This window comes from Strix uralensis, chromosome 2 (genome assembly GCF_047716275.1).
Source record: "Strix uralensis isolate ZFMK-TIS-50842 chromosome 2, bStrUra1, whole genome shotgun sequence".
NCBI lineage: Eukaryota > Metazoa > Chordata > Aves > Strigiformes > Strigidae > Strix > Strix uralensis.
This window is the reverse complement of record NC_133973.1, coordinates 124193511-124221219: the sequence shown is the minus strand read 5'-3', so window position 1 is coordinate 124221219 and position 27709 is coordinate 124193511. Positions and strand designations below refer to the sequence as shown.

The following is a 27709-nucleotide window of genomic DNA, read 5'->3' as shown; positions in this document are numbered from 1 at the left end:
GTGCGGGCCCTCCGCGCCCCTGCGCTTCACCTCGCCCCAAGCCGGGCCCGTCCGCGCCGCCGCTGGAGGGCAGAGCGCGGCGGGGGCGGTGGCGAGCGAGGGGCGGGCACTGCCGGGGCCGCATCCCCGGCGTGTGAGATGCCGCGGCGGGAGGAGGGCGGCCGTGGCCGGGCTGGGGAGGGCTCACACTGAAGTTAGGGCCGGGGAGGGAGGAAGAGGGAGCGCTGCCGGAAGCGGCGGAGCGGCGGCGGCGCTGGGAGCCCGCGGAGCTCCGCGGGCAGCATGTAGCTGGGTGACAGCGACCGGAGCGCGCCGCCTCCGCCGCCAGCGGCCGCCGGGCGCTGAGGGGGCCGGTGCACCGGGTCGGAAGCCTCTCCGGGGAGGCGGAGGGGGCGGCAGCCGCGCCTTGCCGCGCCTCTCTCCCCACTTTCCCCTCGCCCTCAGCACCGTCTCTCGGCGCGGCCCTCCCTCAGCCGCCCGCCCCTCTGCCGCCGGCCGGGGGGCTGCGGCCGCCGCCGCCGCTGCCATGGGGCTGCCCACGCTGGAGTTCAGCGACTCCTACTTGGACAGCCCGGATTTCAGGGAGCGCCTGAAGTGTCACGAGATCGAGCTGGAGCGGACGAACAAGTTCATCAAGGAGCTGATCAAGGACGGCAGCCTCCTCATCGGGGCCCTGCGGAGTGAGTGGGGCGGGGGCGCCGGGGGCGGCGGCAGGAGAAGGGGCTTCTTTTGTTTGAATGGGCGCCGGGAGCGGGCTCCCCTGCCGGCAGCCGCCGTAAAGCGCCTCGTAAACTTTCTCCCCCGCTCCCTCCCCGCCGCTGCGCCTCGCCTCGCCTGGCCTGGCCTGCGGCGGGGCTGGGTGGGTTTCCCGGGGGAGCGGGGGCGGCGCGGGGCCCTGCCCCGGCCCGGGGGCCCGGCCGCGCCCTCCCCGGCGGGGGCAGCGGCAGCGCGGGGGCGCCGCGCGGCGGCCGAGGCGGCCCCGCCGGGGGAGCGGGAAGAGCCCAGCTGCGGGCTGGGGCCGGACGCCGCGGTGTGGGGTGCTGTACGGACCGGGCGCGTAGTGCTGCCGGGGGGTCTCGTTCTGGGACGCCGGCTGCCAGTTCGGTGTCTTTCGGTAATGGAGATGTCCCGAATAAATGGGCAAAGGAAGACACTGAAGTGAATTTATGTGAAGAGAGTTTACATCTCACACCGTGCCCCCCTACCCTCCCCCCACGCCTGTCTTGTAGTATGTAGCAGATCAACTTTTGATCTGTGTTTTGAAAGATTCTGGAAGAAGCGATAAGGATGAACAGTTTCATGCTTTTAAAGCGCAAAAGTGAGTTGAGCACTGACAGCTTCCCCGGGCGTGAAAACGGCCCTCACGCTTCGAAGAGCATAAAGTGAAAACTAGGAATTGCCTTGAGCATTACTAGATTCGGCTTGCCCTCCTCCCCTGTAACTCCTTGCTACCTACTTCTTGTCTTTAAGTCACTTTGGATCTCTCTTACCTGTTGCTCAGAGCTTTCATTCAGGTAGAGCTGAGAAGTAACTTACAGCCTCTCGTGTTGCAATGTGAGATGTTCGAGAAAAAAAATCACTTTATGTGATACCTGCCACATTGGCATGCTATGCTACTTTTTGTAGGGTGAAGGGGAGCAGCATTGCTCTTTATGTGGACAGTGAACAGGTGTTACTGTGAGCTCCTTAGCTTAAGAATCCTAACTGATGCTAACCTGGCCTAAACCCAAAGTTTGTCTCTTTACCTGGGGTAGGAGGTCAAATCGTGAAGATTTTGTTTGGCCAACAGTAAGACTGAATGTTAATTGTACTTGTTCATGCATCGACTGTATAGAGTTTACTTACAGCATTGTGTTTACTGTCATTTTGAGACCTTTTTTTCATATAGTGCATGTGTTTCTGGACACATCTCTGTTTTAATGAATAGCTGAATCATGAATTTAGCATCTTACAGAAATTTGTATGTAAATTACTGTATTCATGCCCCCAGAATGTGAGATGATAGAATACATAGAAAATATGTGTATGTGTGTATATATATAGCTAAAAATGGTACATTTTTCCTTCCAGAGAAAAAGAGTTTGGTTTTAGTTGTACTTTTAAGTCTTTCTCCTTGCTAAAAAGTTTTATCCATAAAACAGGAAGTTTGAGCTTGTTTTAAGTAGTAAACATGTAAGCTTAATAAAAACTTACTGTTACAAACCTGGTTCTATAAGATGGTGTGCACAAATAGTAATGACAGGTTTGGATACCACATGGGTACTTTTTTGACCTGGACTAGCACTGGAAATCGACTGTTTATTGTTCCAGATCCAATATGGACAAATACAACTTTCTTCTTAAGTTGTCAAAGACAGACTGCTGTAAAAGTAATATTGTTCTTGAGAAGTAATTTAGACCTTGGTTCTGAAGTAATCCCATTATTTTTTTGAAATGTACTTGTGAGTCCTTGCTAGATTTAGACCCTCTGTCTACATGGTTGACAATTCTCTCCCTCTTTAAGGAGAAGCAACATCTCTATCTCAAGTAAGGACTACTTAACTTCCAAGTCCTTCTGATTTTTAAAACTTTTTAGTTCAAATGTTATTGTATTTGACACAATGCTTATTGTATTCTATGTGCAGCTTTAAAATGCTGTGTGCTATAGTGTCTTTTAGCCTTAGGAAAATAAGGTCTGGTCTGGTGTAGTAAGAAATATTTCTTCTTTTGTTCATTTCAAATCCCTTAGTTTCGTGACCATGCCTTCCAAAGAATATTGCTTTAGTTCCTGTCTTAGGACAACTGGGGAAATGTCTGAATTTTTCTCAACAAAATAGAAATCCTGGCTTTATGCTGTAGAGACTCTGGTGTAGATGCTGTAAGGACAGTGTGCTTGTTATGGCAAGTATTACTGTTTGTATGTTTTCTGAAGTAGACAACTTGTGACTTGTTAAAGCACACTGGCTACTCCTATTTGGCTTTAAAATCACTGGAGTGTAAAATACTTGTGCAAGGCTTTTTTTGAAAAAAATTTTCTTTGATTATCTTTGAAAATCTAATCAAATGGTGGAGGAAGGAGTTGATTTCAGTGCTGAACTCTTATGATTTGATCTTTGAATATTTAATAACTTGCAAGCCCTGGAGGACAACAGGCGTTGTTTACCATGTTTTATCTGTTTAGGTGATCTAGGATTTTTCGTTTGCATAATATTTTGGAGGATCAGTTCTGTTGGGGGGAAAAATCTGGATGGTGCTGCAGAGCTTCGGTGGAAATGAGTTTTGGAACATGTCCTTCCTGACCACGTTTAGAGAAGAGACAGTGAAGCTGACTTAATGCAGTTAGAAGATACTATAATCTTTAAAGTTGCCTAAATGTACAATATTATATGAAACTACAGTATGTGCATGGATTTTCAGGTGGAATTAAACTTCTCTATTATAAAAGTTACAAAATTAATCTGTGCACAATCCACTATCTAAGAAGTTATTGCAAATATGCAATGTTTATAAATACCTGACAAGAGATTCCACATAAATTGAAGGTAGAACAAATATGCTTAATGTAGTATGCAAACATTTTACATTTTAATTGGAGTGGTCCCAAGATAAGGTCAGACTTTATTTTAATGTGGTTTTGCTATGTTCATTGTGAAGAGTGCTGCTTTCCAGAGTAGCATGCAGAGCTGTAATACCGTGCTTCATGAAGGAAGCAGCAGTTGACTATTGTGAATGTAGTGAGAGCTGATAGTGCTAGGATTGATATCAAATACTCTGCAGCCTTTTCCTAGCATTTTCTGCAGTTTCCTTCTAAGTATGTCAGACTTTGGGAGTACTCCAGAAGAGCACAGATTATATGGTCCAGTGTAGTTAGGTGTTAGCCACCGTGCCTACTTCAGACTTGTCCTACAACTAGTATCTGCACTGAGTGGACTACATTTTCTTTTTTCAAATCAACTGAGGTACTAAATACATTACTATCTCTTTAAAGACGTAGTTTATGCATATAATAAGTGTTCCTATTACATTAAAAAGTTATCTTTTGACAGAGATTTAACTCCGTGTGTAGGCACAGTTTAAGTAGGAGCATATAGTTTTCTTTGGTGCACCTGGAGGAGGGTTTCTTTGTTATTAATCTATGAATTAGGAAAAAAAATGTAGAAAAAATGATCTCGTGTTACAACTGTCCTTGATTATTAGGTAACTGTTGATAACTTCTTCAGGCATCTAATTTAATAGATCTTTCAGATTCATGTTTAAAGTGCCTATGCTTCACATAGTCAGGTCCAGCTGTAGCTGGACTCCTGAAGCAGAATTGAAATTTCTTCTCGTTGTTTCCAGCTTGTTTTCAGTTAAAACATTAAGTCTGTTTTTCCTGTACTTTTTACCAGTAGTATACTTTCTAATTTCTTTGTAGTTGCCTTGTGAAAAAGCAGCCTAGTCTAGGGCATTGACATATAGATTATATAGGAAATTTCATTATAGAAATACTTGTATGCTTTTAATTTCCATAATAGGCCTAGTGTTCTGCCCAAGTTAATGAATATTGTTTTGAACAATCCAAAAAGGTAACATGCACCTTGTACAGGTGATCTCGTGATCTCATGGCTTATTGTTGAGTAGAAGCCTTCAGTTTTTCCCTCTGATTTTTGAGGTCACCTCTCTCCATCTTAAGTCCTATTTTAGCAACAAGTTCATGTACTCAAAGATGAGAACTACGTAAGTTTTGGTTTAAATGGTTGAAAGTTCAGTGGATTTGCAGCTGTTTTAAGTGATGCTATGCTTTTTAAAGTGTTTTAATATGATGCAAACAGCAATCCAGAGCTGTGGTGTAGTATAAATAAGATTTAATGGATATCTTTAGGAATTTGTAATTTATTAGCAATCATTAGTAGTCTTATTTTACTACTTAACACATGGAGAAACAGAGAAACAAGCACAAGATGGAAATACCATCTTTTGCAGGGGTGTGAGGGTTTTATAGAAATTCCACACAGAAAAGACTGTCTTGAAACTGTTTTGACATACAGTTTTCAGGGATGATTTTCTTCTCTCATAAACCTAACTATAAAAATATAGTGATGAACCTGTCTATATGTATGGAAATTTGGGAGTTAGCTGGCTGGAAAAAAAATAAGGACAAAATTACAGCATACGAACATATGATCTTGTTATCTCTCTTGGGAATTTTTTTCTTGTAAAAAACCCCCTTTGAGTCTTTCCAGAGAGATGCATTTTCCCAGATATCTTGGCCTCACATATTTTCATGAGATTATATCTTTAAAATGTCTTTTCCAGATTCTAACTGGAGCAGGACTGAGTTCATTAAATAATAACCACTGATAACAATAATTCTGTTAATTTAGATTCCAGGTAAAACAACTGATTCTTCACATTCCATATGTGATACTATGATGGTGAACATAAAATTATAAAAGTATAGCTTACTAGTGAGAATTTCAGAAATAACTCACATTGCCATTGAAAATGGATTGCTTTTAGTTGTTTTAGTCATGTAATACAAAAATGCGTAACTTGCCTTTCATGTTCGGGTTGGGTGAGAGGCAGGACATTACAACAGGTTACATTTCTTAGTCTCTAAATACATGATTCCTTTACCAATTGAAGAAGAAGTTTCCCACTAAAAGGAAGTTGAAACTTAGTGATCGGCATTAATGTTTTAAAGTCATCTGCTCCCTAGCTGTTCTGTTACTTCTGATGGGCATTTGTACTGTCTTGTTCAACTTCTACTGATGTCTGAGTTATCTATGGATTATGGACATAGCTTTCAAAAACAGTTCCAACAGTACTCAGCCTTTCACACAAAGATACCAATGATAAGCTGGTTCTTGACCAGAGAGGGAGCTTAATTGCTTCCTCTAGCATTTAAAGCAGCTGCAATCTATATCACATTACCCAGGGTATGGAGAAGGCTGAGGTACTCAGTGACTTTTTTGCCTCAGTCTTCACTGGCCAAGTGCTCCAGCCACACCACCCAAGACACAGAAGGCAAAGGCAGGGACTGGGAGAATGAAGAATTGCCCACTGTAGGAGAAGGTCAGGTTTGAGATCATCTAAGGGACCTGAAGGTGCACAAGTCCATGGGACATGATGAGATGCATCAGTGGGTCCTGAGGGAATCAACAGGTGAAGTGTCTAAGCACCTATCCATCATATTTGAGAAGTCATGGCAGTCTGGTGAAGTTGCCACTGACTGGAAAAGGGGAAACATAACCCCCATTTTTAAAAAGGGAATAAAGGAAGACACGGGGAACTACAGGCCAGCTATTCTTACCTCTGTGCCTGGCAAGATCATGGAGCAGACCCTCCTGGAAACCATGCTAGGGCACATGGAAAATAAGGAGGTGATTGGTGACAGCAACATGGCTTCACTAACGGCAGATCGTGCCTGACGACTTTGGTGACCTTCTACGGCGGAGCTACAGTGTTGCTGGATAAGGGAAGAGCAGATGACGTCATCTACCTGGACTTGTGCAAAGCATTTGACACTGTCCCACGTGAAATCTTTGTCTCTAAATTGGAAAGACATGAATTTGATGAATGGATCACCCAGTGGATAAGGAATTGACTGGGTGGCTGCACTCAAAACGTCGAGGTCAACGGCTCGATGTCCAAGTGGAGAGCAGTGATGAGTGGTGTTCCTCAGGGAATGTTTACCAGTGATGTTTAACATCTTTGTGGGCAGCATGGACAGTGGGATTGAGTGCACCCTCAGCAAGTTTGCTGATGACACCAAGCTATGTGGTGCGGTTGACACGATGGAGGGAAGGGATGTGCCATCCAGAGGGACCTTGACAGGCTTGAGAGGTGGACCTGTGCAAACCTCACGAAGTTCAACAAGGCCACGTGCAAGGTCCTGCACATGGGTGGGGGCAATCCCAAGCACAAATACAGGCTGGATGGAGAGTTCTCCTGAGGAGAAGGACTTCAGGGTATTAGTGGATGAAAAACTGACTATGAGCCAATAGTGTACTCGCAGCCCAGAAAACCAACCGTGTCCTGGGCTGCATCAAAAGAAGTGTGGCCAGCAGGTCAAGGGAGGTGATTCTGCCCCTCTACTCTGCTCTTCTGAGACCCCACCTGGAGTACTCTGTCCAGCTCTGGGGCCCCCAGTATAAGGATATGCACCTGCTCAAAGGAGTTCAGGGAAGGGCCACGAAGATGACCAGAGGGCTGGAGCACCTGCCTTATGACAACAGGCTGAGACAGTTGGGGTTGTTCAGCTTGGAGAAAAGAAGGCTCCAGGGAGACCTTATAGCGGCCTTCCAGTACTTCAAGGGGGCTACGGGAAAGATGGGGAAGGAAGAAATTCTTTCCTATGAGAGTGGTGAGACACTGGAACAGGCTGCCCAGAGAGGTTGTGGCAGCCCCCTCCCTGGCAGTGTTCAAGGCCAGGTTGGACGGGGCTTTGAGCAACCTGGTCTAGTGGAAGGTGTTCCTGCCCATGGCAGGGGGGTTGGAACTAGATGATTTTTAAGGTCCCTTCCAACCCAAACCATTCTATGATCTTTAGCCAAATATATATGGAGAAAAGAAATACTAGTATGTAGTGGACTATTAGAGAGCGCAGTATTTTCTGTCCATCACATGATGTTTCACTTTGAACCAGGAATCCGTGCAAGTGAATTCCCATACCGTCAGTAGCGACTACTGTGTTAATAAAGTCCTTGAGTGACTCAACGTGATTGTTCTTGTGCCTTAATATTGAAACAGGTATTCTTTAGTGAAATTTTGTAATTGGATTATGTGAAGTTACCGAAGGAGTGGGTTTGAGTTTCAAATGCCATATGAAATCATATCTCTGCTTTAAGAAAATGTTGTGCATTTTTTTAAATTAGGGTTTTCAGACTTTTCAACTGATTTCTGAAAAGGTCAAATTTAATCTGTTTTTAATGGGCCAGTTGACTTGTTGCCTACTCCATACTTCATTTGCTATGAATAAGATAAATGAATTCTGTTAATAAGAGACCAGCTGCTTCATGAATATTGCCTTTACTACAATGGAAAATATGATGCTGTGGTCACTGAACTTGTACAGATCTCTTGGGCTTTCATGGGCAGAAGTGCTACAGCAATTTGCAGTTTCCTGCAAATAGTAAATAACTTCGTATTCATCCCCTGTGAAAAATACAGAGGCCAATACAGTCCTTCTTTCTACAGAATGATATGTAAAGCAGTGCTATGTCTTTGCCTTTTTATTTTTTCCTATAGTCTCAAAACTAATTATAATTAGATTTGGAATATAGGGGAATTGGGTATCATGGATTTCCTTTGTTAAATCCGATCTCCTGCTAGTGTTACGTCATGTAATCCCCACTTGCCAAACTCCATTTTAAAAACAGCTTTTATCCTTACTGTTTCTGGTAGAAAGCCGTTCTAGAGCCTTGTTACTCTGAGGGTTGAGTAACTCATTAAAAATAAATTTAATCTGAAAATTCAAATTTGTTTATGCTCATTTTCCTTTCACTCAATATTTCTGCACTGTTTACTTGGATTTGCTTGGGGAATAGTCACATCTTTTTGCTAGGCTGAACAAGCTGTTCTCATCCTCTCTCCTAAGAGCTTCTCTGGTTTCTTGGTCATTTTAGTTGCTCTTTTCTAAGCCTTTTTGAATCAGGAGATCAGAAGTAAAAGTACGGGAGACAAAAGTAGTACAGTAATGTTCACGGATTTGATCTTTGCGCATCGTATTCTGTGAGAACGTTGATGATTAAATGAAATCAATGTTTATGGTTGTCTTTTGAGTATATGGTGCTACGATTCCTCAAGGGTGTGATTAAAAAGTGAAAAAGACTCAGGATCTTATAAGCAGTAGCAATGAAGTAAATATTAAACTGAAGAAAAATAGCTTGACCTTCTTCCATATTAATATGAGATTGAAATACTGTTGGACAGTAATCTAACCTCCCATTGGTACCCTGTGAAGTGCAAATAACTTTCGTTAGAAAGATAATATATTTCACAGCACGTTATGAACTCTGGGCTATGTTACAGTATAGCTGTTCAGATCACTTGGAAGTTATCAACTTAAATCACTTCCCTGTCCTGAATTATGCAAACTTGTGTTTCACAGGACACCAGAAGCTTAAACAACATGATGTTGTTGCGCTGATGTTTTGCTTAGTATAATTCAGGCATGGGAAAATAGTATGGAAATTTCTGTATGTCTTCAGAAGTCTTATCTTCTTTTAACTTAATATTCAAAGCAGGATACAAGGTGCTGCAATGCTTGGGTCATACAGTTGGTTCTACTACTGATGTTACTTGATATTTTGCAGGTTGCTTAAAGAAGAGAGGTTTGCATGTCAGGTGTGCATTGTAGTGTCTGTTTGCAAAGGCACTCTTGTTCACTGAAAGATACTACTTAAATTAAAGTAGGTATCACCAAGAGGATTATTTTTCTTCTGTAAAGAGCCTTTAAGTCAAGTGAACATCTTGAAAAACAAAACAGGTAACAATAAGAAGAATCAGTTTGTGATTTTGCCAAGAAGAGTTGGACCAGATGATCCTTGAGGTCCCTTCCAACCTGATATTCTGTGCTTCTATGATTTGATCCTGTAGAATTACAAGGACAAATAAGCCTCTTATTTTAATTATTCTTTGCCTTTTGTGCTTTATGAAAATCTTTTTTTCTTCCTTTGATTTCTTGTAGGTGAGGACACCTCAAACATATTTTCAGTCTTTCCCCCTCACCCCCACTTTTTTTTCTTTTCCCTCTCTTTCCGTCTTTTTCATAGATGAGAGTCCAGTGTTCTGTGTTAGTAATGCCCCCCTGCTCTGTGGTAGCAGCCAAGCTCTGCCAAAGTCAGCATGGAAATGTTAAATCAGGTTGGTCTCAACATCAGCCCTTGAATAATATCTAACAATGACATTCCTCTTTTTTGGGTGTTTGTAGCAAAACCTTTTCCTAGTTGCTCCTTACCTATATAGCTTCCGTATAAGTTCTCATCTTCTCTACTATAGTTATTAAACTGCCATTGCAGCTTGGTATCATGTGCTTTACTGGTGCCTAATTGATTAGATCCATTGTAGTTTTGTTGTTTTAAATAATCTTTTGTTTTGTGTAAGAGAGATACCTGCTAGTTTACCTTTGATAAATCTGTGTTGCCTTTTACCCTGCTTTCTATCAATTTCTAAGCTTTTAATTGTTCTTTCCTTCAAACAGTGTTCTAAATAATTGCTTGATTTTAAGGTCAACCTAATGGACCATTTGTCTTGGATCATTATCTTCATTTCTTAAATATAGATGTATATTTGCTATGTTACGAGAGCAGACTCCTTGATTAGATCAGTTTAAAAATCTTGGGTACTAGGTCTTGTGTTTTTATTTGTTTGGGTTTTAGTGTTATTTCTCTTAACACCTGTGAGTTTTTGGAGCTCTTTCTTTCTCTTTGTGTAACAGTGTGATAAATCTGCACTTTTAATGTACTTACTAGTTTCTCCTGATGTTTTCACACTGGTGGCATTGTTGATAATTGAGGTTGAATGTTAATTTTAGTTTAGATCCTACTTTTATCTTTGGCTGTTTCTGTGTGTCGTTTTTATTGCACGTTGTCCACCTTTGGTCTGTATTCCCTTTTGGATTTTATAGATTAAAAAGCTCTTTCTCCTTACTTTCTAAATTCTACTTTGTTTTGTCTTTGCATGCACAGGATGATAGTTTTCTAAGTATTAATGTGTCTGTGAAAATATCCTTAATTAGGCTGAAACTACCCAGTCTCTGGTGAGAGCGCACAGGCTTTACCTGCAGCTGCAGGAGTGCCACAGAACTACACTGGTAGCTGACTTAGCTCTTGTGCTGTTGAAGTTCCACTAGTTTTTGGTACCAAACCTGGTTATCCTAACATCTTAAAATACATCAATATACACGTATAGTTGAATACTGATTCCACCCCCTATCCCCCCCTACCCAGTCCACGATCCTCTGCTTGCATCTCCATATCATTTCTTCAGTTAACCCCAATTTCATTGTGTTTATGCAGTCGTTCTTTTTGCAACTAACATGCAACTTCAAGGTTATACATTTGCAGTTTCTCCATATACAGTCACATTGAAGGGTTCCCTTAATTACTCAGATCTTGCTTTTCTGAAGTGTGGAAATTTTGTTACAGGCTTCTTTCTTTCTTTCTTCTGTTTAATTTTTAATTGAATGAGTATCTGATTAATACGTTATTGTGTCAGACAGGTTTTTGTCAAGTTACGTACTCGTGAAGCTCATCACAGTTTAGGCCAGTCCCTTACTAAACAAAGCCATGTAGGAAGGAAGGCTCATGGTGTATCAGGTGAATTGTGATGTGAGTTTGCTTTTTTCCCCCTGTAGCTCAGAACTGTAGTCATAAGTGTTGTCTGCTGGATGTCACAGTAATTGTGTGGTAGTTTTGAATTCTTCTATCTCCTATATTGTCTCTGCCCTCTCCTGTGAAGAGTGGTTGAGCTGTCTGGTAGTTCTCCGAGAATTTTTGACCAAAGGAGGTTACTGGAAAGCATCTCTCTGAGCCACATTTTACTGTGTAGTTTTAAGCCAGCTCTACTGCTAAACAAAGAGAAAACCTCCAGAGCCTGCCCCTTCCTTTTTTTCCTACTCTCAGACCTTGTTTCCACCCCTTTCTGTCCTGTAAGTGGTATTAGCATTGCTATTTGCTCAGCCGTGTGCTCTACCGGATCAGGGAGCTAAACTAACTCCTAATCTTTGCTGAATAATTTTCCATGTGTCCCAGTTTCCTGATTTGGTTCGTTATGCATTTGTGGAAGTACTCATCCTAGAAGAACACAGGGAACCTGGGAGCGGAAGCAATTGTGGAAGTTTGGTGGTAGGTGGAAGAATGGGGGGCAGGACATTAAATTACTGTTTGATGGCAGTGACAGCTTAATTGCACATCGAACTATAGCCAAAGTTAATATACAAGTTTTCAGTGACAGCTAAGTCACATTTGTCTTGTCTTGTGTAATAATCTTATTCTTTGGTAACTAAAGAGTTGTGACTTCTGAGCTGTGTTCTTGTGGTGGGTCGACCTTGGCTGGCTGCCAGGTGCCAAGCCTGCCGCTTTCTCAGGGCCCCTCCTCAGCAGGACAGGGGAGAGAATAAGATGAAAAGCTCGTGAATTGAGATAAAGACAGGGAAATTGCCAATGTCAGTCACAAGCAAACAGATTAGACTTGGGGAAATTAATTTAATTTATTGCTAATTAATAACACAGTAGAATAATAAGAAGTAAAAACACAACTACAAACGCCTTCACCCCCACCCCTCCTTTCTTCCCAGGCTCAACTTTACCCCTACTCTTCTACCTCCTTCCCCTGAGCAGCACAGGGAGTGGGAATGGGGAACAGGGGTTGAGGTCATTCCGTAACCATGCTGCTCCTTCCTCTTCACACTCTTCCACCGCTCCAGCGTGGGGTCCCTCCCACAGGGTACAGTCCTTCACGAAATGATCCAGCATGGGTCATTCTCCACAGCGTACAGGCCTTCAGGAACAGACTGCTCCAGCATGGGTTCCCCACACGCCACAGTTCCTGCCAGAAAACCTGCTCCACTACATGCACCTCTCCATAGGCTGCAGGTTCTGCCAGGAGTCTGCTCCTGCATGGGCTCCCACAGGCTGCAGCTTCTTTCAGGTCACATCTGTGGTGTGGTGTGGGGTCCTCCATGAGCTGCAGTGTGAGTATCTGCTCTGTGGGCTGCAGGTGGATAACCTGTTTCCCCACAGTCTTCTCTACATGAAGGGGAGTCCCTGCTTCAGTGCCTGGAGCACCGCCTCCTCTTCCTTCTCTGACCTTGGTGTCTGCTGGGTTCTTTCTTTCCTGCTTTCTTACTCCTCTCTCCCAGCTGCTGCACAGTGGTTTTTAACCTTTCTTAAATATGTTATCACAGAGGCGCCACCAGTTTCAGTGATGGGCTCAGCTTTGGGCAGTGACAGATCTGAGCTTGAACCATCTGTGTCCGACATGGGGTCAGTTCCTGGTGTCTTCTCACAGAAGCCACCCCTGCAGCCCTCCTCCCCCTCCACCAAAACCTTGCCATGCAAACCCAATACAGCTCTTCTCCAAGTACTTACAGTACTTCTGTCTTCGGAAGAGACACCTTTTGGTTCCTCTTCTACAAGCAGCTGCCATTCAGGCATTTGAAGACTGTTTGAAAATTATTTTGTTGTTGTTGATGGGGAGAAGTGAGTTTATGAAAGGAAAGGAAGAGGGGAATGATTTATTTAAAAGCTGCTAAGGCTTGTAACTCTTAAGTCTTAGATGAAGTGGGCATGCAGCTGAACTGTTTACTTTTCTATTAAGGATATAGTTTTTTATGATGACCTTGTCCTGCTTTCTACAAAAAATATCAGGGCAAGAACCTGGTTGCTTTTAGAAAATTATAAAAATAGTCTTCACTCTTCTTCAAGTCCTCACCCTTGCCATGCAAAAGGAGCACAAATTCTTGGTAAAACAAGCTATACATAGGGTAGTGTTTCATAGAAAAGACATTTTCTTTTCGAGTCAGCTAAGTTCTTTGATTACAAATTGAAAGTCCACAAGGGATAACTGGATGAATTTTAACATTGTTTTTCTGCTGTAATAATTTGATTCAAAAGGTGGCCCAATGTCAGTGTAAACATGTGTGGATCAGTTCTTTAAAGCTGTAGTTCTTAAAAATGCAGGTCATATTTCAATGAAGAACAGACAGATTTATGATGTTGTGGTGGTGCATATTGGTGTTCAAAAGCCTTCGTAGATTACTGGTGCAATCAGTGCCCTAGGAACATTGCAACTGCTCCATTTAGAAAGTTTACATTTCACTTTAAGTCCATTCCTTGCATCTTCTCACCCTTTTCTGTCCTACCTTATTTGCCTTTAACCTTTTGTTTACACATGATGATGAGTGGATGGAGGGAGAACAGAAGAACTCAGCTTTCTTGGGATGTACTAGTTGTACAAACTGTTATTTTAAATCCATGAATATTGTAGAGGTGTGGTTATTTTCCCTCTAAGGCTAAAATGACTTACAAATTGCAGGAAGCATGCAGGAGGAACGCGATGCTTTGAAAAAGATTGCTCCAGGCCTGAGGTTATTTATTAAAAAAAATTGTTCCCTTATTGAACCTTTTCATGTCTAGCACTACCACTACCATTAAAACATGCTGTATACTGATACTTGAAGAAAAAAAATTGAAGTACCCTTTCTTGTACCTCTTTTGAGCCTACATACACAGGGAAGCTATAGAGTTTACCTTCTGGGAAACTTTGAAATAAGTAAGACTTGAGCTTTACTGTAGTAGAGGTAAAATCCCCTTATTCTGGGGAAAAGCAGTAATTGTGAGAACATTTTAGAGACTGCTACAGCTAAAACCAACGTGTATGTGTAAAAATGCATGCCTTCAAAAAGTATTGTCAAATATGCCTTCTAGTATAAGCTGTACTAACTTGCATACTTCTTTAAAATGTCTGTTTTAGCATAGACAAAGAAGAATGATCTAATGGCTCCTTGATAAAAATTATAGTTAGTTTATAATAAAGGTTTTAGTTTGTTCTGTGCTTTTGTGAATCTCGTTCGGTGGTATGTGTTATTCACATAAAAGGCTTATTAATAGTTGTTGGTCAGTGCCTTCAAGAGTTGGGGACTGGCATTTCGCAGTATCTTATGGGTTGGATTCTCCATCTCAGTTGTGCTTTGAGGAGCCAGACAGTGGAGACCAGGCAAGACCAGGCAGAGGTCCTATACAAAACAGACCCGTTCAACAGACAGGTTCAAAACAGACCCAGGGAAGAGAATTGCTACCTTCCATTGGTAACGGATCCAGTTAAACAGGCCTTGGTTTAAGGCACAACAAAATACGGGGTTAAAATAATCTTTGGGAATATTCATTTTTGATTAATCACATGTACATACTTTTACTGAATACGGCTACTACTACTTTATTTTCCCTCTCCCTCTATTTTTTTTTTTTCCTCTCCCAGTTTCAACATATTACGGTCCAAGCCTGCTGGTAAAACTAGTTAAAAATAATGCAGCATCATGAATGCCTGAGAGATGTTTTTGACTCAGAAATCTCCATCTAGGAATTACAAACTGGATATATTGTACAGATTGAATATTAGGATGTGTTACCTTAATTTCATAAATTTGTTGATGTAATTCAGTATAACTAAAGTAGCAGGGAAGTGAGTGCACTTCAGCTTCTCAACATAGTTTCTCCTTGACAACTTCCTGTGTTTTGCTCTAGGTTTTAGAAGGAATTCTCTTGCTGCTGCTTTTTGTTTTCAAAGTGTGGTGAGACTTCTGTGTTGGAAAACTTGCTTTTCTTTTCTGAGAGTTGAAAATAAAATTGTTAGAATCACAGCAAACATCACTCTTTGTTGTCCTTGCATAATCTGTTTGGAGACATTTTCAACAAGTCAAGAAATAGTGAATGTGACATCCCTACAGGCCCGTTAACACTGACTGAAAAATAGTTGATTGGTGGAGGAGGAAGATGAGTACATTTAATAAGCTGAACATGGGCTTGCAGACTGACAGATACCAGAAATGTATCATCTCTGCAAGTATAAGTTGAAGGATTTTATGGATATTAGCTGTATTTGTTGCATTGAAGGATGTTGAGTCTGGTCCCGCTGCTTGTTTTCAGGAGAATGCTGAAAAATTGTGAAGGGTCAGAGAAGACCCTTTGAACATATGAAGAGCATATGAAAGTGATCAAGCTCCTTGGAAACCACAAACACCATCAAGCATATGTTTTTTGAAATTGCTTAATCCAAAGAGAAAATTAAAGATTTATTTATAACACAGAAAAGAATCATTATTAAAAGCTTCGCTATCTAACAGACCCAAGGCATATGAAGATCCAAGTGTTGGCAGAACCTATACAAATTAAGATTAGAAGTGTGCAACTGTGAAATATTTCCTTAAGACAGGGATGGGCTTTTCATTGCTGGAAACTCTTAAATGGGTTGGATTGTTTTTTTTCCAAGATGCAGTCCTGTTCACTTACACCTGTTGGACTTGAAATATTAAGTCCTGAAACTACTGTTCAGTGATAGCTGGACTTGTTGATTGCATTGGTTCCTTCTTGCTTTAGGAAGAAATGTTTTCAGTCTACTTTCAAGCTTTCAAGTTTACATTACTTGAGTGTACCTGTGTATGAGGAACTCTGAAATCTGTGAAGAATGCGTCCTTAAGACATTCTATAGTTTAATGTTTGTGATGTTTTAAAACGCTTTCAAGTGAGGCCTCAGATGATTCCTTCTGGTACTCTACTTACTTTGGTGTCATCGCTGTGATTTGCAATAGAGGTGTTATGCTGTAATAACTATCTTGGGTGGGTGGTTTTAGTGTGTGGTTTTGGTGGTGTTTTTTCTTGAGTTTTTTAGGGTTTTTTAAAATTTTTTGTTTTTTCCCTTCTTTCCCCCTTCTTAGTTTTGAAAACTAGACTGGATGGCTTGTTTTAGTGTTTATATATGCATATGCAAATATGGATTGAAACAAAACAAACACTTGAAGATGGTAATACTACCTTTATTTTAATATATACTAAATAAATATGTTCAGTTCAAGTTGCTATGCTACAGGTATGTAGAGATAGCAAAACTAACATTTTTGAAAGACCCTTAATGTTGGGAAAGTGAGGTTACGAGCTTAGCTTTGTTAGCCTGTTGAGATATAGGTTGTCTGAAGTACTTCAAAGTTCTTCTTCTCATAGTTCTTGTATGTACATTGTTCTGTCATCTACTACCATGACTGGTTTAATTGGAAAATAGATACACTGATTTAAAAAAAACAGAACTGTGTCTCCAAGCAAATTCTTGTAGGCATAAATACAAGGCTTGGCAACAGACTTAAATGAAGTTTTCTCACAAATGCAGTCATTATGGTTGGCTTTTTGCTGTGTGAGCTTAGAGCTGCTGCATCTTCATGCTGTTTGGGAGCCTAAGGTCAAATGAGAAATCCAAAATATTTCATTTTATGAAGAGGGGTGTAGGCACAGCAGTACATTTCCTGTTTACATAGCTAAATCTTCTTTGTATGCTGAGAGTTTTCCTGATACACTCATGCAGGATTTTTGAGTTTGCACTTTAAGCTGTAACTTTTCTTGCTTAGCTCATTGAAGATGCCATCATCTGTACCCTAGCCAGTATGACACAACTCATTTTCTTGTGGAGAAGCGAACTGAGATAATCTAATTCTGCATCTAAGTCTTAACACCTTTTGTCCCTACATTGCAGGATTGAAGATTAACACATTAAGGTCATGTTTAAGTAATTTGTTTAGCATTTCTTTGTTCAGATTTCATTGGGAAGTGAAAAAATAGAAGTTTTCTAACAGGTGCAGTTTCCCCATTCTTTTCCCCCCATGCTCCAAGAGGCAAATTCGTCTCTGGTCTAAGTAAATTTAACCCACAAATTCACAGTATCCACTCGCTGCCTTTGGTTCCATACAAACTGAAGAACTTCTGATTTTTCTGTTCTTGTACGATATTGATAACTGTACATAATACTACTTTTTCTGTTTAGTGCCTCCTCTACGAAGGTGAAATACAGCAGGTTAAAAATGTGATTATTCTTATTTTATTTACGTTGCCACAGCACAGCAATGATGTAATTCTTTGTTTTGTTGATTCATTTCTCTTGTCTCTTAGCGCAACATATCTCAAATCTCCCTGGGAGTGGTAATCATCTTAAATTTACAAAAATAGTGTTGCAAAACATACCTATTTTTTCCACCAGCTTTCTGACAGTTTCCAAATCATTTGTCAGTAAAATATGCATTATGCTAACTGTCACAATTCCTGTTATCATTGGCACTCTAGAGCCTGTTTGATTTGTCTTCTGTGAGAAGCTAGTTTTCAATATACCTCGAGACTTTAAGGCTATTTTACAATAAAAACTGACTTTCATGCCTACTTTTGTCACTTGTCTCAAGGAGTTGTTATGAAGCACTGAGTAGTGTGTTGCTGGATTAAGCATCGATCTTACAATATTTTCTTGAATGTTTAATGTACCCAAAGGAATTTCATGATACTTTGACAAACGTTTCTCTTGTACCTTTGCAAATTAAAATGGCACTTAAATAATGATATATTCATATAAATGGAATGAAATACAAGACAGCAGTGTTATTCTTACTAGTGATCACTAGTGGGTTGGGGGGAGATGTTTTAGTGGCTTGATGGTTTTTTTTGGTTTTTTTTTAATCTTTAAACGTATTAAGTGATTCAGATCTCAATTTTCTTTTTTTCTTCCTTTTTTTTTTTTTTTTGTTTTCCCCCTTTATAGGGTATGCAGGAGTGGCTGAGTGCAGTGAATAGGGACAGGGACTATGGGGTTCTGTACCCGTGAGAGTTGGAGTTTCTGCATATCAAATCCCACGTCTGGATTCTTGACAGATACAAAAATTAGACCAGTTGAATGCCCAGTTCTTGCTTTCGTCTTGTCTCAGTTGTCCCACAGTAAAATAAAGCCTGTGGTTTTGGGGGATTTATCTTCTTTAACTTCTGCCCATCTTTATATGGATAGAAATTTTATATGCCCTGTCTTTTACTGTATATATGTAGGCGTTGAGTAATTTAAGCAGCAATTAAGTATTATGGGGAATTTCACTTCCATCTCAGTTTCCGTATATGGCTTTAGTTTAAAATAAAGAAACATTATTATCTATAAATGTGTTAAACACTGTTTTTAAAAAGTTGTTTGAATTTTTTTGATTTGGATACTTCTAAAAAAGGCATTCTTTAGTGTAGGAGGTGGATCTTAAAATAGATGATTAGTACTTTTTAAATGAAAAATCATAGTTCAGCATTTTTTTTCTGAAGCTAAATAGATTATTCAGATAATATCAGTGCAGTAGAACTTGTCATACTGCCATATGTCATACTGTCCAATAAAAATTTTGTCATACTGTTTTGTTAAACTTCATTAAGAGTGTGTTGGCTCTTCAGATATGAAATCTGAAACTCCATTAATTCCTTATTCATTCCAATGTAAGGATTTTATTTGTGCCTCTCTGAGAAATTTAGGAGGAGGTGTTTATGGTGTTTCTACTATTTGAGAGATCCAGAGCTACTGTGTGGAATTTGGTCTCTCCAATATCTGGTTTCTGCTTCTAAAAGGATGTCAAGTATATGGACAGTTGGGTTTTTTTAAACATACAAAGAACAAAAAACTTTAAAGTGATAAGACACAACAGCTTTTCTACTTCTGCAAAGCCTTGTTTCCCCATGGAACAAATTGATGCAGTCAGTATTTAAGTTCTATTATTGCTAAAGTACAAGTTTCCAATTTTGTGAGACTGGTTTACTTTAGAGATGTATCCGCATCTCTGCAGTCTCAGCAGAGCCATGCATTGTGCCTTCAGACCTCCGGAATAAAACTGACCAGTCGGTGACCCAGACAAAAGTACTTGGCTTCTAAAATATGTCACATGAGGAGAACCTCTAAATTGCAGTAGCCTTCTGTTAAAGTTTCCCCAAGTGTCCTCAAATAATCCCTTTTAAAAAAATGGCTTTCTCTAACCTGGTTTGAACCCAGGTGTCCTGTTAGGCTCCACAGCAGACTGTGACAGCGAGCGGAGAGTTTCATGATTTAAGTGTGCACTGCAGGGGCAAAAGTTCTTCTTTTGTTGTATACCTGCTGCTTGGTTATTTTATCTGATGATGGCAATTTTTCTATGAGAACTAGTAGCTGTGGCCTATATGCATTGCCTGTTCTTTTCATGTGGGTTTCTTTTTTTAAAGACCCATCTTTTCCTCCTTCTTTCTTGCAGGTTTTGTTCTGCAGCTACTCTGGAAAGTTTTAGTCTAGTTAGTTTCTGCTTTTAAATAATCAAATCTGTCCCTCTGGTTGTCCTTTGTCAACATTTTTTGTGCCCCTTCCGAGATGGATTGCAAGAAATTTCATGGAATATTCAAGGTGTGAATGCATCAAATAATGATATTTTCTGCTTTGTGCTTTCTTTCTCTAATAAGCCTTAATATTTTTGACTGTTGCAGATCATTGAGTTGACATTATAAAAGAACTGTCAACAGTGATTCCAAGATCTTTGCAGAGTCCTAAAGCTAATGTAAATCCGATCACTGTGTGCATGTAATTATTTTTTTTCTATGTACATTAGTGTGTGCTTCCTAAATTTCATTTTCATCTATCTCCTTATCTCCCTGACATTTAAGGTTGTGACATCCTTCTGCTACTTTTAAAGAAAGAAAAAAATAAAAGCTGATTATAAACATCTATATCAGCAGCAAAATATGTTACTCAGTGTTAACACCCTCTTTTTCCAACCTGATCTCCATATTTTTTTGTGACTTGGCTAAATAGTAAGGCTCCTTTGAGATGCAGAAGGGTGGAAAGAGAAATGTCAATAGTGATAATACAGAAAATCTACTAAAGTTCGATTCCGTTATAAGAAGCTGCAACTGAGTTAAGTACTTGTTGCTGCTTTTGTGCACTGGCAGTTGCAAAACCAGTTCGGTAGGTCTATCCTGTGAGATTCCAGATCATTGAATATTTTACTGGCTTAAAGCCCACATCCTCTTGTGTTTCTTTTGAGATGAACTCAGCTGGAATATGCACTTTGCTGAGTTCAGTACTTAGCAGAACTGAAGCTTTAAGAGAAGAGTCTTCTGCTACCTTCCCTACAGCTCTACTACTCCCCTACCTTGATCCTTAAATGAAAGTATTTGTTTGGACTGTAGAATATTACATGGGTTATGTAGGTTGCTAAATTAATTTTTCAGGAGGATTGAAGAACAGGAGCTAAAAGATCTTGAGTTCTCACTGGAATGTGATTTTTCAGAAACATATATCTCTTCACTCAAAAAGCTGTTGTGCAAGCACCCATTGGTATACCTTTCTCTTTTTTATGTTCTTTTTTTTTTTTTTTTTTTTTTTTTTTTGTCCAGATGAGTTATGTCCATGTCAGGGAATAGTCTTCATTAATGTCTTAGTCATTTGACTGATTCTGATATTGTGGGTTAGTTTTTTGGTTTTGTCAATGAATAGAAACACTTCCTGACAATACCAATTCCAATTTGTGGAGTATTTTAGAGGAAGTTGTGTGGGATCTTTTTGGAGCTGTTGTCGGCCATCTCTTCTGCTGAATGTGTGGGAGCTCTAGGCAGCCACCTTTCTCTTGTCATTGTACTGTTTGTCAAAATGCTATATTGAAACAAAAACTTAATCCTAAAAACTGTTTTCAAGGCCCTTCGCTTTTGGATTCTTTCTCCTCCATTACACCCACCAAAGAAAAATAATAACCCATAGACAGAATATATTTTTTTTCCTTCTCCTTTCTTTTTCTTCTATTATCTTAATAAAGCTTGAGAGCGTCTTCGTAGCTATCTGCAAATATTTGGAAGGATAACATGAAGGGAGTAGTGATTTTGGAGTTGCTAGTCTGTGTTGTCTGAGGGGATGTTCCTATTTACAATTCACAGTTGTGATGAATTTTTTATTAAACAGAAGGCTGTAGAAGGGCCAGTCTGCTCTCTGTAAATTACGCATTCAAGTGAGGGCAATAAAAATTCGAATAGCCGTTGTCCGAGCAGGCAGGTTTTTGGAAAGTAAGATGACCATAGCATTGAAAAGTACTTTTGTCCCCTTTGTGTGTTGGAGAGATTTTGAACTAACATGATGTTGCCCAGAAGTCAGAGAGAAACTCAGTGCTAGCATTTGAAAATGGAGAAGTATCTGAAAAGGCAGTGTGGGAGGGATTCGAGAAGAAAGAAATATCTTTGGGATTCCTAAACTAACCAGAAAACATCAACTGGGTTCAGTCTTCAGGGGAGAAGGAAAAACCATCTTGGATACTAGAGGTTGCCCAAAACCTGATGGTTTAGGTAATACTAATCATGACAGTTCAATATACACTGTTAGTAAATAGCTGTATTTCTTCTGTGCTTTCAGAAAAAGGTTAGGCTTTTGTTTTCCTCTCTTCTCACTTTGGAATTCATTCTCGGGACTTGGTCTCCTTTTCAACATACAGTCCTGAGGAAGAATTATATAAATTATGCCTTGCAGGGAAAAATCTGTTTTAGTAATTCCATACTTAAAAAATATGTCAGACTTTTCTTCATACGCTTGGGAGTGAACACCCCAGAGAAGATGATGAATGGTATTTATTAAAATATTTCCCCATTATGGCCTTTATCTGTACCACTAGGAATTTTTTTAAGATGTCAGAATCTTGTACTAGTCGAGACTTAATAGCCCTGCTCATGTGTTTGTCTTTTAAAATCAAAAACTCCGTAGCAAAAAGAGTGATCCTAGAACATTGTGAAAAAATGTTCAGCAAAGGATAGGAATATTTATCAAAGTTAAATTTCAATATAAATACAAAACTATATTGTAAAAACATTCTGTCACTTGTGCATACAGATTCCTGCAGTGCTTAATTAAATTATCAAATGCTGGTTTTTAAAGGCCAGGTAACAAATAAATTTTCTATCTATCACTTTTTAATACAGACTATATACTGTGTCTCTGGTATCTCTGAGTTTGTTACAGCAGTCTTCATTCTACACGTTATTTCCAGTTATTTCTAGGTCTATCATTCTGATACTGTACTGTTACTTATTTAAAGAAAAAAAAAACCCTCTCTCTTGTATTTTTCAGGTTATCTTTTGTTATCTTGAATGTTGTCTGTGTTGCATAGCTTTCTGCATTTAATTTTAAAATAACTTGTCAGTGATAAGTTTTATCAGGAAGAGTTTTACCAGGCTCTGCTGCAGCCATGCAGATGATAGTGATAAGGAAATATTCAGGTAACTGTACTGTTTTAGACTATTGCAGTAAATGTACTCTTATTTATTTTTTTCTTGCAATAGTCATTTACATGTACACTTGAAAGTTATCAGAGCTTCAACCCGTAAGTCTTAAGAAGCCAGAATTCTCTCAAGCCCTTCTACTTTGCTTATCTGAGGGGAGATGATGAAAAACAGAATCTGACTATTATTCACACCCAGAAATATGTTCTGTTTTTTCATTCAGTAGTACAAACCCATGAATTTTAAAATAATTTTGTAGGTCTGTTTTGGGAAGATATATACCAACTAGTAAAGTTAGCAGCTGCATAATCTCTTAGCCACCGGAAAATTCAGTTCAAGAAGACTTCTTAAGCTGCTAAGGCAGAACTTTTGAGGGTTATTATTGGATTTTGTTTTTCTTTGAGGGAAGAGAAGTTTCATTTTTCATGTTAGAAAGTGGAGGAGGAAGGAATGGAATAAAAAAAAAAAAAGGCAACCTGAGTGTCATTACTGAGAAATTGACACTGTAAGTCCTAGTTTTTGTTTGACTTAGTTCTTTTTCTTCGTAAATATGTATATGTCTTGGTGGCCTCCAAAACCAATAGGAAAATAATGCTGATGAGGCTATTTATGTCAAACTTCGTATTTGTTCTCTCATCCATATTATTTATGATTACTGCTTCCCACACTAATTTTGAGCGTAATCTTTACCCAGTTTATAATTAATATTCCACAGTGATTTTTTTTTTCTCTTTCAGCTATTATGAAAATTGACAGCAAACCAAACAAGATTAATTTATATATTTAGCTTGAGGGTATGATATCAGAGTTAAAATTACTAGCTCTTTGGCTGCTAAGTAATGAACGTGACTGGCTTGCATTGAGAGGTGGCTTCAATTATACCAGTGTTCTGGGTTCTTGTCTGTGCAGAGTGGATCCTAGGAGTATTGCTTACTCGTAGGTAAAGGTGCTTGTAAGAGGATTTAGCAAGCCTGTTTTCGTGAATAATTGGCTTGAGATATTAAGATACATTGTATGTTTAGGGAGCCAGAGAAGCACAGTCCTTGATAGATGCGCTGTTACAACAGTCAGCAGGAGTCATTATGGTCTCTTGACAATGAGTAGATTGGGAGTCCTTAATTCAGAAACAATTAATAAAACAGAATTGATTCATTTGGATACAGTATGTATTGCCCTGCACATTAGACCCAAAGAGATCTGTAAAGCCAACTGCTTATTGGATGCTGTACTTTTAAATAAAATAATTAAAAATAATAATAATAAAAAAATCTATTTAGTGCTACGTTTTTCTTCTCTTGCAGCCGATATTTTAATGTGCTCTGTTTGCTTATATCAAGGAAGCTAACATGAATGTTTTCGGAAGAAGGTGTTTTACTTGGCAACTCATGAAGTCTCTTGAGTAATTCAAAGATCATAGGCTTTTCATTGATTCATATTTACTTACGTATTCAACTGGAGATGAAACAGGATTACAGTCAATACACATTGAGCTCTGAAAGGACCATCCATTGCAGTTAAACATTTTACATGCTCATGAGAAGAAAAATATTTGGAAAGCAGTGTCCAAAATCCAGACTACCATTTTTGTGCTTTGTCTGTTCAATTCATATTGCTTGTTGTAAACAACAAATCTTGCCTAGACTAACTGAATCTTTTTTCCATACAGGCAATTCAGTTTTGTTTTAAAAAGAATTGATGATTTCAGAGTTGCATCCCGTTACAGAACTTGTTTGATTTTAATCTTGGTAAGATTTCCGGTGTTTTTATGAAAAGTATAAATTCATGGAAATGTTCCCACTTGTATTAAATGGCAGATAGAGAAGCCAATACATTAAGTGCTGCTGGGCTTTTGAAATGGAATCTACAACTCCTTCAAGCTGCTCTTCATTGAGAGAAGGATGAGGAGGGTGTCCTGGAATGGAAACCCAGGCAGACAAGTTGTGAGCATGCAAAGCTTGTGCTTCAGGTGCAACTTCTAATAGCATGCTGGAGGGAAGATTGTATTTTGGTGGTCTCAGGGACATTCTGCAGTCAGTCTTTGGATAAAAATACAGTTAAACACCATATTTTGCTTTATGAATACCTTAATAACAAATAAGTGGTTCAGGCTCAGAACTTTTCTATTTTTTTAATTCATCCTCCCAGTGAATTATTGACTTACTGACTTTTCCACTGTGTGTGGAAACAAGATGAGTGGATATTTTCCAAAAGCATTGTTATCAGCTATTACAGTGTCATTTTGTATCTTTTCAAGAAGGAATTTTTTCCATTTTTCTGGGAGGAAACCTGTCTGGGCTTCCTCTAGAACTTTTATGCAAGCAAAGAAGCTCTCTGTTTCCTGTCTCTTCAGTATTCTCCTGAATATTGATTCTTGAGGTTGAACTGTGATGAGGTTAGATTGAAATCTTGGTGGGAGCTAATCTTAGTTAGTGGGAATTAACATGATTTTGTGGAAGAGAAGTAAATTTCTGCAGCACCTGAAAACTAATGGAAACATTTTATATGCAAAATCCCTATGTTAAAGTTATTCAAATGTAAACTGTTCCGATTAAGAAATATCAGAGTTTAATTGTGGAAACCTTAGTTTTTCTGTCCTGTTTTTGTTTGAGTCTTTTGTTTTTCTAAAGATGCTTGAACTAAAGTTTAGCAAGTGACTGTTAAGTAAGCAAGCCTGTTTGTGTGTGCCGTGTTCCTCATTTTAGTGGAGACTGACTTGAAACAAATGCAGAGCACTAACTGCTGCAGCTGGAGTAACCTGGCATTCTGTACAGACTGCATTAAATGGATCAAAACAAGGTTGTGTTACCTTTTTTTTAAAAAAAAAAAAAAAAAAAAAAAAAAAAAACAAAAAAACCCCAACAAACTAATTTAGGGTTTTCTTCTCTCCTTTTAATGTAAAACTTTATTTTTAAAAATTATGCCCCCTTGGAAGAAAAAAGTTGCAGCTTTTGTGGGGACAGGGAAGTGTGAGGAGCTGCATTCTTTCCAGCTCTGGTTAGCATCTCCTGGTCTGAAGGAATGGCATCTGGAATAATGGGCATGAAGCAGGGAACCACAAGGGTCTGCCTAATCACCAGTTCGGTGTGTGGCCTTAGGCAGTCTTGCTTTCAGCATCTCCATCTGTCAAATAGGGTAGTGGTGCTGCATATGACACAGAAATATCCTTCTTTTACAGTCTTTCTAGACTTGGCTTGCATGAAGGCTGAGATAATAATGCGTTCATTACAGGACTTGGATGGTACGCCCTAAGCAATAGTGGGAGGAGAAGAGGAGAGAGCAATACTGAACTATGAAGAAAAAACAAGTATTGAATAGTTGTCCACATAGTGACCGCCCTTGTGCTAAGAACTAAGTTAGGAAAAGTTTCGAAGGAAGAGGGTAAAGATAATACGTGTGTGCAGGCACAGAGTGAGAAAGGAGTAAAGCTGTATAATCAGTCTTCATTGAAGCCATTTGGGTTTGGTAGCCCAGATCAACTTTTGTCAGCTATTCATTTATTAATGCAGTTATTTTTACTGTTAAAAGTTACGCTTGCTGTACCCCATAGCACAAATCACTAAACAAGTCCATGCTGGAAGAATTATAGCCTTGTAATATGACTAAAGGCATAGTGGTCCACCTCCTCTGGCTCTGTAGCCATTAAAGATGGTACAGCTTCCATCTACCCATCATCATTGATCCTCTGGAGGACATCTCCCATGGTTCAGCCAGCCAGATAGAACATCTTCACAGTCCTTAATTTTGCAGTGTTAACTCAGCTCCTCCTCCTTTGTTGTTGTCTGTTGCTAAAATAGGTGACTGTAGATATGTAGCTAAAGAGGGCTTACACCGTGGTGGTGTATTGGCTCATCTGTGAGAGTGATAACCTCCTGCTAGCAGATGGTGGTGATCAGCTAACAGTGCCTTGAGTCATTCGAGCATTTGCCAAACATATGCGTCCAAATCTTCCTACAAAGAGCTAAGAATGACTGTGTTGGGCCGACATGAGGCTTAGCTGGTGTTATCTCCTGTCTCTAGATACAAGTGAGTGCTGTGCTGTGAGTTGTGTTTTTTCTGACGTGCATCACTGACTGCCTAGAGTAAAGAATAAGAGCAGGCAGAATGTAGTGATGCTTCCGCTGCCTCCAGCAGTTTGGGCTTGAAGATTTCCTGAGCAAGGGGTTATGTCTTTAATAGCTCTCAGTGGATTTTTCTTCTGTGAACTTGTCTAGTCCTTTGTTGAACCCACATAAATTTTTAATATCCACAGCATCCGGTGACAGGGAGCTTCATTATTTAACTACGCATTTTAAGAAAAAGCATCTTCTTTTTTGTTTTGGGCTTGCTTCTTGCTGTGTTAGATAGCTTTTTGTTTTCACTTTGGAAGAGAGCCACCGTTTCTGTACTGCTTGTTATTTTGTAGAACTCTTGCAGCTATCTTTTTCAGGATGATGACTGTGAGTGCATTTCTTTAAACAAGATATTCTTACCATTTTCTTACCATTTACCTTTGCCTCATTTCCCTGTGCCTTTCCCAGGTACTTTGGGATGGCATCAAGGAGTAAGGCAAAATCTGTATTTAAATGCAGGTCTGTGCATTGATGGAGTGGTGTTAATGGTATTTCTCTTTCTGTTCCTTTTTCCTGATTTCAAGTAATGACTAATATTTAATTTGTTTCTTGTCTGGACCCAAGTGTACAGTAATAAAACAACCTAGTTGTCTCATGCATGACTGGTAATAGTTAGTTCAGAACTCATTACATATGCCATAATATAAACACTACTAGTACTAATGGATGGTAAGATTATTAATTAAAGGATATCACTCTGCCAGGAAGATAACAAGAGGATGTTGTCATACATTCCTAAATCTTTTCATGACAGGGAAGTAGAAAGAAAATCCAGAGAATTAAAAGTTGAAAAAAACAGATGAAATATGTAGAAGCCTAGTTGGTCATTCTTCTAAGTTTTTTGACTTAAGAAAAACTAGGTAG

The 27709-nt window shown here is 39.6% G+C and overlaps 1 protein-coding gene across 1 annotated transcript in view; it reads left to right on the top strand.

Moving 5' to 3' along the window:
* Nucleotides 1-221: 221 nt before the first annotated feature.
* Nucleotides 222-27709, top strand: part of ARHGAP42 (Rho GTPase activating protein 42) — a 175678-nt gene continuing 148190 nt past the window's right edge. Inside the window, exon 1 of the mRNA XM_074860209.1 lies at nt 222-680. Within this exon, the coding sequence (XP_074716310.1) occupies nt 527-680 (154 nt within the window). The 5' untranslated portion in view covers nt 222-526. The remainder of the gene's footprint in view (nt 681-27709) is intronic.